Genomic DNA, 14,142 nt, shown 5'->3' with positions numbered 1-14,142 from the left:
AGGCGGAGGGTGGGCGGGCGGATTAGGGAGTTGGAGAGGGCGGTTGAGGCGATGGAGGAGGCGGCGTTGGAGGAATAGGGGAGGGGGGGGGGAACGGAGGAGAAGTGTGTATGATACTGGTACGTGTATAAAAGAGGTTGGAAGCCTTGAGAGCTTGATGGTAGAATTGGATTGGTAGGGCATGAAGGGTGTTCGCATGCTAGGAGGCTCAGAATATCGTTGCATGAATACCAGTTTGGCCAAGTGGAGAGAGGGCTGCTTCATTGACTGTCTATGGTCTAGCTGGAGAACAGTCTTTAGTGGATAAATCGGTATGTATGATATTGTCGACGCTTCTAGGTAAACACATATCCGACGTTCTCTCTCTACATCCTCTGTGACTTCATCGCACGCGATCACAGCTTGATTCAGTTGCTTTTCACTGGGTAAGAGCACCTGAAAGGGTGATTGTACAGTAGTAATAGACTAAGCTCCCCCGACCGTGGCTTTTTGTTACCGATTTTGGGACCCTTTTCTACATACATAGCCCTTCTGATGCTCTGTTTCTTTGTACGCTTTATTTTGTCTTTCACTCCTTTTTAGGCCATTACATCCCCAACTAAGGCGACCATGTCCTCTGCTTTCTACGATTTCTTAATACTTGTCGAAATGGTTGCGGTATGGGACGGTGTTGTGGCTCTTGCGCCAGCCAGCGGTGGTGAGTTAAGGGAGGGGTCCATGGTTCGGAGGGGGAGCCACGTGCTCTCCATTTCGCAGCCACGGTGAACCAGGATTCAAACTTTTGCAGACTCATTCAAACTAGTCACGTGCTCACCATTTCGCAGCCTCGGAAGTTAAATTTCAAACTCTTGCAGACTCGCTTTTAAACTTTTTTGACTCATTCAAACTTTTACAGACTTGTGTTTCCTATCTCTTGTCTCCGTCGAAGATGCTAGAGAATTTTAACAGCTCGAAGCTGAACAACTACAGTGCCTTGCCATAGATATCCGTACACTTTCCTGTCACTGTCTATAGAAACCGAGGGCAGCGGATAGAATATTCCAATCTGCGAACACCCTGACGACGCTGTCTGGGGTAGCCTCGCGAGTTTACCATTGGTCCAAAACGCCGAGTTTCTTTCTCACTTGGAATGCTGAAAATACTATGAGGCTCCTCATGCAGCGGTAACCGAGTGTACGGATTTCTATGACGAGGCATTGTAGCTTGTGCCATAAATCTCCCTTCCGTTTACTCTCACTCGTTCTGGTGCCATTCAGTTGGCGTCTTCCTCTGATAGCAGAGCCCTAGTTTGGGTGCTCGCCTTCCGTGGATTCTTCGCTTCAAACACGGCGTCAAGCTCTTCCAAAGTCCTTCCCTTTGTTTCAACGAAGAAGAAGTAAACAAAGGCGAATTCTAGGACGTCCCAACCCGCGAAGAAAACGTAAAACCAGTATCCAATCTATTTGCAACATTAGCACTCCTATTTTGTCCAACTGCTAGCAGGAAGACGGCTTACGTTGCTCAATGCCACAGGAGCTGCGAAGGTGTTGACGAATCCAGCCGTTCCAGCGGTCAACTTGAACACGCCCATGCCCTTGGCACGCATGTCGTTGCTCATAACCTCCGCCGGATAGATCGGTTGCATGCTTTCAGAACAAATCAGCCTCGATACGAAGAACTCGCCGGACTTATTGTCGACGACTCACCTGGTGAACGCAAACGCGAAGATGACGCCGAAAATGAAGATGAACGCAATGCTAGCCGACGCGCTTGTTTGGTTTTGGGTATTGACGAAACTCGACGAAGTACCAGCCATGATGGACAAGCAGATGACCAACCCGGCTGTGGATCCTAGGAACATTTTTCGACGGCCGACAATATCATGGAATTGGGAACCAAGGGTTGCCGCAATCCATCCCGTCAATGCATATATGATGTTGAGCAGTAGCTTCATATTTGTGTCCTTGATGCCGACATTCGTGAGCATGGTGGGCAGATAATACGAAATAACGTTGTTGCCCGAGAATTGGCCAAACCAACTGAAGGCAATGTTCAACATCAGCCTATACCGTCGGGAGCGTGTCTTTGTGAGCACGCTAAGGTCAAAGAAGTTGCGCCAGTGAGTGATGCCTTCGTTGCGCAGCGACTCGGTCATCTCGAACATCTCTAGGTCAACAATAGGATGGCTGGCATCGCCGTTGGCGTGATACTTGACGATGATGGCTCTCGCTTGCTCGTTTCGGTCTTTGGCAATCAGCCAGCGAGGCGATTCGGGGAGGAACCAGACTCCGATGCAGACACATGCCGGGCATACCATCTGCAACCACAAGGGAAGACGCCAATCTAGGTTGCCATTGTCTTTGAGGTGCAAATGCGCGCCGTAAACTGCGGATGTAGCGATAATGGATCCCTACGATATGAGGTGAGTATATGCGACTACGAAACTGAGATCCGACTTACGAAGTAGTAGAGAGTGTTGTACAAGCCAGCAACCGAGCCTCGATACAGTGGCGGAGACATCTCAACTAGGTACAGCGGCGATGCCGTATGGGCCCAAGTTGCGAAGAACGACAATAAAAACCTCCCGCCGATGAAAACTGGCAAGGTCTTTGCAGTAGCGGTTACGATAGTACCAACAACTACACCTAGGCAACCCAAGAATATGTGTTGTCGGCGGCCACGCCAGTCTGTCATCCAGATGAAAAGAGCACCAGCCATCTGGCCAACTTGAAAGATGGCAAAGACTATGCCCGTGCTTGCGTTGCCCTTGGTAGGAAGATTGTAGTACTTCGTGTAGTTCGGTAAGGCATTAATTGAGCCCATTAAGGAGGTATCGAATCCTTAAAATCTATTAGTATCGAACTTACTTAGGACACTCGAAAAGGACGTACCATTCATGGTGGAACACAAGAAGATCAAAGAACAAAACGCATAAAGCTTGAGATAACCGAAACCCCGTGGATTAGGTCTGTTATCGCCAATGATCTCTTCAAAGGTGAGCTTCAGCGGAGAAGGGTGTTTTTCGTCCGTTTCGAGCACCACGTCTTGCTTCAGAGTCGCCTCACGGTATTCGTTCTCTGGTGTGGCGGCGCCACGAGGTGGGACATCTGCTGTACTGGACACCATGATAATCTAGGGAAAGGCAATCGAATGACGGGAACGGATGGTCACTCATGATTTAAAGTGGTCTTCATGCAGCTTTTGAATCTGGGGAACCCAGTCGCCGTCAAATGCCGATCGATCCTGTGATGGAATTGTCAAACGCCGCCATTATAAAAGGCCCGAGTGAGGCGGGGAAGAACAGGAGAGAGCGGGTTAACATGATTCAGGGATCCGTCCTTCCCAGGTTGCGTTCCGGATATCTGGTCGGGCTTTGCAAGAATCGACCTGGTCCTGTCAATCTGGTATCTCGATCCCCGGATTGCACACCCGGCAACTTGGGAAGCTACATATCCAGTCCATCACTATACTCCTTGGCGCTAGCACGAAGTCCTCTTCGCACTTTTCAGCTACATCCTCCAACTCTTGTCTTCTCAACGGAAAACAAGCCACTTGCTAGGGAGCAATACAAGTCCAATCTCTATACCGCACAGTCATCATACTGACTACACACAGGTGTCTTGCTAGCTGCTAAATCCATGGGGATTTCGAGTAGTGGTCAAGGCCTGCGAGATTATCAACCACGCCTTGTTCTAAGTGAATAGTCCCTTGCTCCTCGAATCTACTTCAAGGGCTTGCCGGATGAAGCCCGGACTTTGAGCAGCGTGACCATTGAAAAAACATTCGAAGCCGAGGCACTGTACTGATTCAACATCTTCCATTTGGTCTGCCTCCGTGCACTATTGCGAGTCATTCCGTCCTAGTGCTTCTTGGCAAGCACCATTCCGGGGTACTCCGCATTTTCTATCGGTCCGCCACTGTTGCCGCGATCAAAGGCCGACTTAAACACCGCGACACTGTGATTGGCACAGTGAGCCGATGGACATGGACCTTACTTAACGACTTCATCTCGCGTGATAACTCTTTCCATCGCCATGAGCTACCGGTTCGATTCGCAGTTTTCATCATGGCCGGGTCTGAGCGGGTGGAGCTGAAGCCAATCGCTCCAGCGGAAGGTAATAATGCTTCTTCAGTTTTTGCAGTAGCTGATATTCAAGCAGTCAGCAAGCACAATACCCCGGAAAGCTGTTGGGTCATCCTCTATGGTAATGTGTACGACGTACGATACCTACTTCCAACCCATTCCGCATTTCTCAAGTTCGATACAACGACTGACGATATCAAGGTGACGGAGCTTCTGCCAACCCATCCAGGAGGCTCTCAAGCGATTCTGAGGCTCGCTGGGCGTGACGCTACGGAAGATTACGATCCGATACACCCCCCTGGGACTTTGGATAGCCTCAAACCTGAAGCGCTGCTCGGGCCAATCATCATTGAACCAACCCAAATCACCAAAGAGACACTACCCATCACGCTAGAGGAGGACGCACCACCTTCTCTGGACTCTTTACTGAACCTTGACGAAATCGAGGAACTCGCGACGAAGAAGATCAAGCCAAAGTCATGGGCCTACTACTATGGGGCAAGCGATGACCAGCTCACCAAAGCACTCAACACTCAAGCCTACCGCTCCATCTTACTCCGCCCCAGGGTGTTCGTAGACTGTTCAAGATGCGATATGAGCACGCAAATCCTCGGAAATCGCCTCAAAGTTCCTGTGTTCGTCTCACCGGCAGCTGCAGCACGTCTCGCCCACCCGTCAGGTGAAAGAGGAATCGCAGCCGCGTGTGCAAAGCTCGGAGCTCTGTACATCATATCCCAAAACGCGTCACTCACCCCCGAGGACATCGTCCGCGATGCACCAGACGACCAAGTCTTCGGCTGGCAGCTTTACGTGGAGAAAGATAACGCGAAGAACGAGGCTAATATCGCCCGTATCAGCAACCTCAAGTCTATCAAGTTCATCGTGCTGACTCTTGATGCCCCATTCCCTGGAAAACGCGAAATCGACGAGCGGTTCAAGTATCAGGAAGCCCCGGTGGTCAATGGTTTTAGGCAGGAGCAGTACTGGGGCACTAGCTCTACACTCACGTGGAGGAAAACGCTGAGATGGCTAGCGCGCCGGACGCACTTGCCGATTGTACTCAAAGGTATTCAGACTCATGAGGATGCGTTCATTGCGTCGACGTTTGCACCTCGCGTGCGGGGAATCCTGCTCTCGAACCATGGCGGTAGAGCGCTGGACACGGCACCCCCGGCTGTGCATACGCTTTTAGAGATCCGGAAACATTGTCCTGAGGTCTTCGGGAAGTTGGACGTTCTCGTCGACGGAGGTGTTAAGCGAGGGACCGATGTCGTGAAAGCGCTCGCTTTGGGCGCTAAGGGTGTAGGTATAGGAAGAGCGGCGTTATGGGGGTTGGGTGCTGGAGGCCAGGAAGGCGTGGAAAGGACACTTCAAAGTAAGTTTTCCGAATGATAGCACTGTTAATAGTCCGCTGATGTGTTTGTAGTCCTTACGGAAGAGACGGGGACGGCGATGAGGCTACTAGGTGTCGAGAAGGTCCATAATCTAGGTATGGCTCATGTAAGTCCACCATCACTACTACCTTCATCACAGCCCCTCTAAGATGAGCTCCTAGCTAACGACTATACAGGTAAATACGAAGGCCTTAGAGTCCCAGATATACGACGGGCCGTTTGAGAGATCGAAGGTACTGGACCATATCGAGGCGAAGCTTTAAGCCACCTTCACCTCAAGGCATTTATATACGGCAAGTCTTCGCTTAAGAGAAGAGACACTGGCCTCAGTGACTTAGAGCATGGTAATGTCATATCACGTGTAATAGAATTTGAACCAATTATGTTGTGTTTTTGGTAAGTAGCGAGAAAGAAGGTGCTTTGCTTGGTGTTCGAGACGTTGGAGGTCGAAACCTCTAGCTACTCTTCGCCCCGTAAACTCATGAGTCGGACTTGTTATGGAGTATCTTAGCTACGTGTTATGATGGTCAAGATGCGCTTGCGCCTTATGCCCTTTTATTTAGTTCCGTTGAAGTGGTTCAAGTTCGCCGCAAATGCATATGCTGAGGTCGCGCAAAATCAACCGTAGCTCCTCACCAGCAGAAATCGACGCATCACTTGAAAGACTATTCTAGTAGCCCTATGCGGGAGCCCATCAGTTTGCTTTGAATTCCAGAGTGAATGATGGTAATATAACTGGTAAGTAGACCCAATATGGACTAGCGTAAAATATAAGCGCGGTCACACCATGGGCCACTCCAGGCAGCGCTGCGCTGCCTACCAAACCCAGCACCCTTCCACTGCAACTTAGAGCTTCATAAGGAGCTTCCTGGTCGCCGTAGAGCCCGCTTCATAGTCTAGAAACCCGACGGCTGCTGCAATTTCCCTCTTCTCTGAGCGGCCATCAGCTTCGCCCAGCCAGCGAGCCCAAGTTTGGCGAAGGCATGACGACGAGCGGTTAACAGCCTTTCGTGACGTCCGCCATCAACCTCACTTTTGGCCTACTTGTCACATCTCTAGCTCTCTATCACATTGCGGACTTCAAACCGCTCGATGATACGGGCGCCGCTCAATATCATCAGGCAGGAGCCACATTCACGCTGTTCCTGCATTCACAAGCTTTGCAAGTTCGGGCGGCTACGACGATTCACTTTCAGTCCTCGTAATCCGACTTCATCCGGCTTCAAATCTCGAACTTCATCTTCACGAGCCCTGCCGCCGTCATTGATTTCTAGGCTCCGACACACGTGTCACCATGGGGGCCTCAACTACACCAAGCACCCCGATCTCACGTCGTGGGCTCCCTGTCACTCCTAAGAGCAAGCTACGAACACCAGGGAGCAGAACGGTGTCGCCCAAAACCGGATCGCCTAGAAAATCGGAAAGCCCGGTGTCCATCAAACAAGCCCGGCGAAACTTCATCGAGCACCTGGAAATCTGGTCCTTGAATCGGCGCGCGAACTGCAGCTTTTCTGGGAAGATATCACCCCAAGCGCCAGATTGGCGCTCTGAGAAGCCTTACGCCCTGGGGGAACCAGTTATATGCGAGCTCCTACCTCACGGTGAGACAGCGCCCATCATTATAGTGGTCCGCCTTTTCCCTCTACTAAATCAATTCAAATACCGCATGACAATCCGCTGCGGGAGTGGATGGGAGGACGAGCGAACTTGGTTTCTACGACAGCATCGGAAATATCAGACGCGAGCTCAGAATCGGAACCGCTGTGGTTCTGTTACACGAAGACGACCACGCCTTGCGTCCGATGAATTCCCTGTTACTGTGCGTCCGCTGTTTAACAAATTCACATTACTACCTATCGAGCTGCAACAATGGATATTTGAGCTCGCGATGGGAAATGGGGAGGAGGTGAAGCCACACAGTTCTCGTCAAAGCAGAGCAGTAGGGCGCCCGGTAGATGATGGTAAGTCATTCTCCGTGTCAGATCAAGTTGCAGTCACAGCACGCGTCTTCCGAGTATCTTTCCCTATGGTTTATCACTAGGACATGTCACGAATCGTTATATCCCTGCTTTCTTTTTCTCTAGACACGATATTGATCTACGACTAATTCACTATACAGTCTCTATCGCCAAACTCCTGACCCTCTCCCGTTCCATCAACTGCCACATCACCCCATGGTTCTTCCGCACGACAACCTTCCACTTCGGAACGCAACACCTCACCACGTTCCTGCGTCAAATCGGACCCATCAACCGCAGCGAGCTTCGCAAGCTCTCCTTCTCCTTTGGCCGATATGCGCTCATTCATGTCTTACGATTCTTCACGCCAAACCAAGTCTTCGAATTGTTCAACCCGCTACTGACCCCTCAACAGCACTTCTGGCGTGTCTTGCTTCAAGATAGCATGCGTGAGCTCAACCTTGCCGTCTTGACCATTAAGGTGGACCACATTATTAAGAGAGACGTGTCAGCGATCGAGAAGAGCTTGGTCACTTCGTTTGGGAGTGTTGGTCGGGTGAAGTTTGAGAAGATGGGAATGCAGATCGAAGCGGCGAGTTACAGAGGTGGGAAGGAGTTTGAGAAGAAGACTTGGTATCAGCATACGTAAGTCTGTTCCGACCGAATCCGAATCTTCGTGATGCTATCTACTATCTGGTAGCCGTCAAGCTGACTTTTGTTTTCTAATAGTCAAGACATCTTCGAACGATACTGCCAAGGCCGCGAGTCCGATAAGATTTTCGGAAAAGCCCAGCTGAAGGGTACGATTGAGGACCTCGAGACGAAGATGCAGGATGACTTAGAATTCTTCCACACCTAAAGGTCCTACGGACTCGTGGCTGATGATGCTGGTCTGGGAGTCCTGGCTTGGAGTAGGTATTCTTTTTGGCGCTCTCGGTCCTTGAGCACGACTATTACGACATCGTGACACTTTACTCTCATGAGGCATGAGACATGAGGTTGGAGGAACGGACGGAATGGTTTTGGATAATAATTAGAACGTAGTTGAATGCATTCTAGGATGCTAAGAAACTCGAAAAGGGTAATTATATGTGGATTCTACTGTGTTGAAGCCTTCGCCCCCAAGCACTATATTCAGTCATTTCTCCCTTGTTTAGTACCCAATTCTCTGCCTTCTGGTCAATTGGAGCTCTTGCCCTACATCTCCTCCACATCCTGTAACACCCCAGAGATCCCACGGTCTCCCGCACCTCCGTCCCACCATACATCACCCTACGTGTAGCTCGCTGATTCTCCGGAGAAGCACTTACCCCTCTCTCAATGTCGTGACTGTCTCCTCAACCCCTCTCCTCTCTCCTTCACCCCACAATGCCCACCTGGACCCGCCTCATCTGCTTCATCTCCACTGACGATCTCTTCCTCCGCGGTTCGACCAAAGAAGCTACGCAATTGAAGGCTAAGGCCATTCTTGGAGGCGATATCTATGACGAGACTGGTGTTACGTTTGTTAGTGATGAGGTGGCTACGGTGAAGAAGCTGTTAGGGCCCCTGAAGATGGGAGATGTGCCGTTAGTGAGGTGCGTGGGGTTGAATTCTAGAAGACACAGTATGTCAACTTCTTCTCTTTCTCCTGATCAAAACGCCCAAGACGGCTAGTTTGAGGATCCAAGGCGAGCAGTGCTGATGAACTGTGTGGCGTAGTCAAGGAAACAGGCCGTACGCAGCCTCCGTTTCACTCTCTGTTCATCAGACCCAACACTTTTATACATGGCCATGGTGCTCCGATTGTTATTCCGAAGATTGCCCAAGATGATCAGGCAGATTATGAGGGCGAGTTGGTAAGCTTTCCCTTTTCCTTACATCTTCCTTACCTACCAAACAAGCCGCCGCTATCCCGTTTTTTATACTTGCCTCATGATTAATTTCGCGCCATATTCCTCCCTTCTGACTTACTGTTATCTTGAGCTCTTTTCCGTGATTCTTCTACCTCACATCTAGTTGCATCAGCCTATAACCCCTCCCTCCGCTCCACTCAGTGCTCCATCATATCCCGCGACGCCAAAGACATCCCCACCACCCACGCCCTCTCCTAAATTGCCGCCTACACCTACGGCAGCGACGTCTCCTCCTGCAAACTCCAGCGCGACCCGATCCTCGCCGGCCCCATGCCTCAATGGAACTTCTCCAAAGGCTTCGACACCTATTGCCCGCTCGGCCGCTGCCTGGTCTCCTCCGCGCTTATCCCCGACCCAAGCAAACTGCATCTCACGACGCGGGCGGTCAGGGAGGTGCGGCAGAGCGAGGGGCTCGCGGATCTGATCTTTGGGGTCCCGGATTTGGTGAGTTATTCCAGCTAGGGGACGACGCTGAGGAAGGGGACGGTGGTTATGACGGGGTCGTCGGGGGGCCTGGGGTTTGCGATAGCGCCGCCGAGTTTTTCGAGGCTAGGGAGTGACGTTGAAGTGAGTGTTGGGGGAATTGGGACGCTTAGGAATGGGGTGGTGTATGCGTTAGAGAAGGATGGGCGGAGGAGGGCGCTGGAAGCTGCTGAAGCAGAAGGTTGTTCTGATCTAATGAGGGTTTGTTAGCTATTTTCTTCATTAGAGCTCGGTTTCACTATCGTCGCTCTTTACCTATGTACCGCTTGCCTTTCGCGATACTCAAAGCTGCCCAGAGGGAGCTTCCCTGGATCTTCAGAGCGTGCTCTCCGGTCCCTCCCCTCCAGCTCTTCCATCTACCCTAAGCTTACGCGAGCTTATATAGCTCCTCTTATCCTTATGATAAGTCATGCAATTGGCCCATTAGCGTCGCCCTTAATTGTCGCCTGAAGCTCTTACTCCTGCCCGCGGCCCCCTTAAACCGCCTCACTTCCTCCCGACACGGTTATAACGTCCCATTTTGCCGTGGGAACCGCATCATAACCTTCCATCGCCTTCCACGGCAGCCCTTCTACGGCAGCCCTTCCACGGCAGCCGCTAGCGCCTTGGCGTCAAAAAGGTTCTGCTATATAACAGCCCGCCCCCCGCTGTTTTTCTCACTTCTACATCTCGCTCCTCCACCTTCTTTTCTACTCTAGCTCTTAAAAGAATCCTTCACCACACGCCCACCACACTTCAGTGACGATACACTCTATGCAAGTCCTTTCTGGCGGCATCAGCCTTTGCGCTTATTGTTTGCTTGTCTGGCAGCGTAGAGCGACGCCATGTACCCGGAAGTCTTGGGTCATGTCTCGCGCATAACAACCACCCGGTCTCTTCGCCACCTACCTAACCCAGACGAGGGTAATAGGGCAAACATGAGGGGACACACGTTTATATTACCGCCAACCTACCTATACAGGGCGAGAACAGAATAGCATAGCTACCTTGCCTACCTAGAATAAGGAAAGACTAAAGGAAAAGGGATTTACCTTAAAACCTACCTACCGGCCGGTCGGACGCTAAGTAGAGAAAAAGAAAAGAAAGACTATTTTTCCTATAAGGAGATGAGATTAAAGAAAGGCGACCTTAAAACTCTATATACCTGCCTAAGAGTAGAAGAAAAGTATTAAAAAACCCTACCTTAGAGTCTACATATAAATATAAGAGGAAGAGAAAAGAAAAAAAAAATTATATCTTAAAATCTAGTGTATTACTATAGCTAAGGCGGTATATAGAGACGTAAGGATTAACACTACTGTAAGTACTTACGTTAGGCGGCCTTCTGTTTAAGACGCACGTACAAAGTAGCGGCTGTGCTATTGCACCCGTAGGGCGGCGCAGGTAAATTAGGTAAGGGGCATTAAAACTCTAGCTAGGGTCTAGATGCTAAGGCTTTTTTTAAGTTAGTAGGGGAAGGGATCCGTTATAGAGGCGATAAGGAAGCTTAGAGGAGCCGTCGCGGGTTCGTGTTATAGTTGCAAGAACGTGACGCCGATGGCCAATTTGAACAGGTCGAGGTTGCGGATTAAGCAACTTTACTGGCGATGGGCTTCGGACGTGCCTGCGCGTGGATACTCTGCCATATCGCGAGTTTGAAGGAGGTGCATGTACGGAACTGGCTCTAGGTTTGGTCTTGGTGGGGCAAGACAAGAGACTAGTTGAGATGGTGGACCTGGCTACTTATGCTAGGAGTCGTCTCTCTACCCCCGAGGCTGGGTGTGACGCAAGTCTTCATCGAAAAGGTCGGCGACAGCGGCAATGATAGCGAACGTAGTCTAATAATGGGGAGTGTGAGAATGGGGAGTGATATGAGAACAAGAACAGACGGCGTTGCCAACATAAGTTGGGATTGAGTGGGTATCATGATGCATTCCCTCATATATCTACGAGACGACCGCGCTACTCCTTCCGTCTGCGCTTCCGTGCGTTGGCTAACGCTTCTGTGATGACCTGGACCTCCTCCTCCACCTCCGCATCATCCTCATCAGACGTAGCGTCGGCACGTAGCACCAGGCTGGTTGCCTCAGCGCCATCCAAATCATCGTCTGATTCGGCGTCAGAATCGGCCTTCCCAGTGACTGCGATATCGTCATCAGCGTGGTCAAATCCTTCGAACTCGTCGTCGTCCTCTGAGGCTTCCACGTCGCGCAGCTCCGAGTCCTGAACGGTGGTATCGTCATCTGCGATCGTAGATGTGGCCTCGTCCCTCTTCCGCTTCTTGCCCATTTCGCCTAGCTTTCCATCACGGCCCTCGATGCCATGTGTTATTGAATCTACGCCGTCAAGCATGGGTGGTGGCGTGAACCAAGGTATTTTTCCCCTTAAGAAGTCGTTGATGACCATCTTCGCGCAACCATCCTCGTCAATCTCACCGCCTTTGAGTAGCCGACCGCCTTTCCGCGCCAGTTGTTCCAGGAAGTCCGTCGAGCTGGAGTAGCCTTCGAGATTATATGTGCGTTGAATGTGGCGGGGCTGACAGCGGGAGAGGATAGCATCGATGTACTGCGCGGGGTGTTCGACGTTCTCAATGCGGACGACGCCGCGGAGGAGGAGCTCTTCGTCACTGTCTGATTTGTTCGGAGGCACGATTCCGGGGCAGTCGATCATGTAGATGCGCTTCATCAGAGTGACGTATTGCCAGACTTTGGTTTCGCCGGCAATCGGAGCAACCACGCAGACCTTCTTCTTTTTCAGGGTGTTGATGATTGAGGACTTGCCGGTGTTCGGGTAGCCGATGAGACCGACGGAGATTTGCTTGCGATCGGAGTGGAGGGAGGAGAATTGGCGTAGGACTTGGATGAGACTACCTTTGCCAAAGGAGTTGTTCATAGAGGCGTGGAAGGCGAGGGTTGGAAACTCTTTGGAGAGTGCGCGGACCCAGGCAGCCTATTGCGGATGTCAGCTCGAGCTTTGCAGAGCGACAGGCGCAAACATAGAGAGAAGTGTTGTCAGAATGTATGAAACGTTACTAAGAGAATCGCCATGAAGCTGCCCGAAGGCAGAGACGAATCTCAACTCTGAACGAATCATTCTCAACCCTTTCGACCGACCACCAAAACGGTGACCAAATCAACCCATTACCATGACGGCTCTGAGCGGCGGGCCAAGATCAATCTCCCAAAGTTGTAACAGATTCCATCCATAGAGGTTTGCACGGAGTGCAGGTTGGAGCCTTGACTTAACGATGGGAACGAACGGCGGGGAAGTGTGGGTTCGAATGAAACTGGGGGAGCACTCACTGCGACTCGAGATGGTACCAAGTCGACCTTGTTCAGAACGAAGACGAGATGTTTGTGAGGAGCTTCCTCTCTGAGGTACCTATGATTTATGTTAGCAAGACGGACGACAAACATCCGAAGGAAATTGACGTACTTTTCGACAGAACGGCACCTAGTGCCTAAAGGATCTCGTGCATCCAGTACGTGAAGGATTACGTCGCTAGAATCAATGACCTTGTAAAGTTCGTTCTGCACCAAGTCAGCATGGCAAACTTTTACGAAGGATCAGATGAGGCATACCCAAATTCTCTTGGACTGCCCTTTGCTGAAAATAGACTCCCGTGCTCGGCTGAGAGTGCCGTCACCAAAGTCGTCACCTTCGCCTCCCTCTTCTACATCCCCAGAGGTGCCGCTGAGAAGCTTCGCCTGTTCCAGCCTCTCGAGATAAGTGCCGTGCATCTCCACCGACTTGTTTGCGAGGTCCTCCAGCGAGCTAACATCAAGCTTCACCCTCTTCCTTTGCATTTTTGGCCCAAATGTATCCTTGAAGGGTGCGGACTCAATTGCGATCTTGGCTCCATGCTGCTTGAGCCCGTCCTTCAACTGTGGCGCATCTCGGATTAAGCTCATAGGCAGCTTGTTTTGCTTCAGGAGGAAAGTGGTAGGGTCGGAGGCTTGGGCTGCAACAGCACCACGGAAGGCTTCGAGGGCATCTTGGGAAATAACTCGGGTTGCGTTGAACCACTTGCGATTCGGTTCGACTCGCGCTACAGGCGTTTCACGACTCTGGAACGAGGCTGCCTTGGTAATCTTCCCGGCGGCGTTCCTCTGTGGCTTTCCATCCTTGAACATATTCAGCGTCTTCGCCTTCTTTGCGCTCCTATTCTGAGGTTAACAAAGCTTCCTCAATTGCAGAAATTGCCATACCTGTAGAAGTTCTCTCCCTTGGTCTTGACATTTGCCATGCCATCGCCGACCTTCCCCTGACGCTCCTTGCGGCTGGCTTCTTTCTTGTGTTGGCCCATCTTCAATGTGTGCTGTCTGTCGGCGACGAGACAGGTGTAGAGAGGGAACCTTGGTGGTGGGGAA

At 51.1% G+C, this 14,142-nt stretch overlaps 5 protein-coding genes across 5 annotated transcripts; 3 read left to right on the top strand and 2 right to left on the bottom strand.

Moving 5' to 3' along the window:
- Nucleotides 1-857: 857 nt before the first annotated feature.
- Nucleotides 858-3,105, bottom strand: BDZ99DRAFT_434580 (sugar transporter; the record flags this gene model as incomplete). The annotated part of the gene is made up of 5 exons (XM_033717450.1): nt 858-1,438; nt 1,496-1,625; nt 1,686-2,389; nt 2,440-2,819; nt 2,871-3,105. 5 exons carry the CDS (start codon nt 3,103-3,105, stop codon nt 1,253-1,255), a joined length of 1,635 nt encoding a protein of 544 aa, XP_033581728.1. The 3' UTR covers nt 858-1,252.
- Nucleotides 3,106-4,015: 910 nt separating this feature from the next.
- On the top strand, nt 4,016-6,067 carry BDZ99DRAFT_506149 (uncharacterized protein). The gene is made up of 5 exons (XM_033724156.1): nt 4,016-4,094; nt 4,140-4,198; nt 4,265-5,438; nt 5,490-5,563; nt 5,634-6,067. Exons 1-5 carry the CDS (start codon nt 4,046-4,048, stop codon nt 5,718-5,720), a joined length of 1,443 nt encoding a protein of 480 aa, XP_033581727.1. The 5' UTR covers nt 4,016-4,045; the 3' UTR covers nt 5,721-6,067.
- Nucleotides 6,068-6,372: 305 nt separating this feature from the next.
- BDZ99DRAFT_494675 (uncharacterized protein) lies at nt 6,373-8,524 on the top strand. The gene is made up of 3 exons (XM_033723329.1): nt 6,373-7,418; nt 7,577-8,060; nt 8,145-8,524. Exons 1-3 carry the CDS (start codon nt 6,752-6,754, stop codon nt 8,272-8,274), a joined length of 1,281 nt encoding a protein of 426 aa, XP_033581726.1. The 5' UTR covers nt 6,373-6,751; the 3' UTR covers nt 8,275-8,524.
- Nucleotides 8,525-8,783: 259 nt separating this feature from the next.
- On the top strand, nt 8,784-10,158 carry BDZ99DRAFT_485353 (uncharacterized protein; the record flags this gene model as incomplete). Its single annotated transcript, XM_033722704.1, has 5 exons — nt 8,784-9,021; nt 9,117-9,253; nt 9,557-9,742; nt 9,773-9,918; nt 10,020-10,158. 5 exons carry the CDS (start codon nt 8,784-8,786, stop codon nt 10,156-10,158), a joined length of 846 nt encoding a protein of 281 aa, XP_033581725.1.
- A 1,384-nt stretch (nt 10,159-11,542) lies between these two features.
- Nucleotides 11,543-14,107, bottom strand: BDZ99DRAFT_458747 (nucleolar GTP-binding protein). Its single transcript, XM_033718988.1, has 5 exons — nt 13,981-14,107; nt 13,354-13,933; nt 13,208-13,302; nt 13,075-13,153; nt 11,543-12,721 (listed from the first exon to the last, which is right to left on the bottom strand). The coding sequence occupies exons 1-5, from the start codon at nt 14,076-14,078 to the stop codon at nt 11,735-11,737; spliced, it is 1,839 nt and encodes a 612-aa protein (XP_033581724.1). The 5' UTR covers nt 14,079-14,107; the 3' UTR covers nt 11,543-11,734.
- Between the last annotated feature and the right edge of the window lie 35 nt (nt 14,108-14,142).

This window comes from Mytilinidion resinicola (assembly GCF_010093595.1).
Source record: "Mytilinidion resinicola strain CBS 304.34 unplaced genomic scaffold BDZ99scaffold_3, whole genome shotgun sequence".
NCBI lineage: Eukaryota > Fungi > Ascomycota > Dothideomycetes > Mytilinidiales > Mytilinidiaceae > Mytilinidion > Mytilinidion resinicola.
The sequence above is the reverse complement of the archived record's forward strand: the minus strand, read 5'-3'. Positions and strand labels throughout refer to the sequence as shown.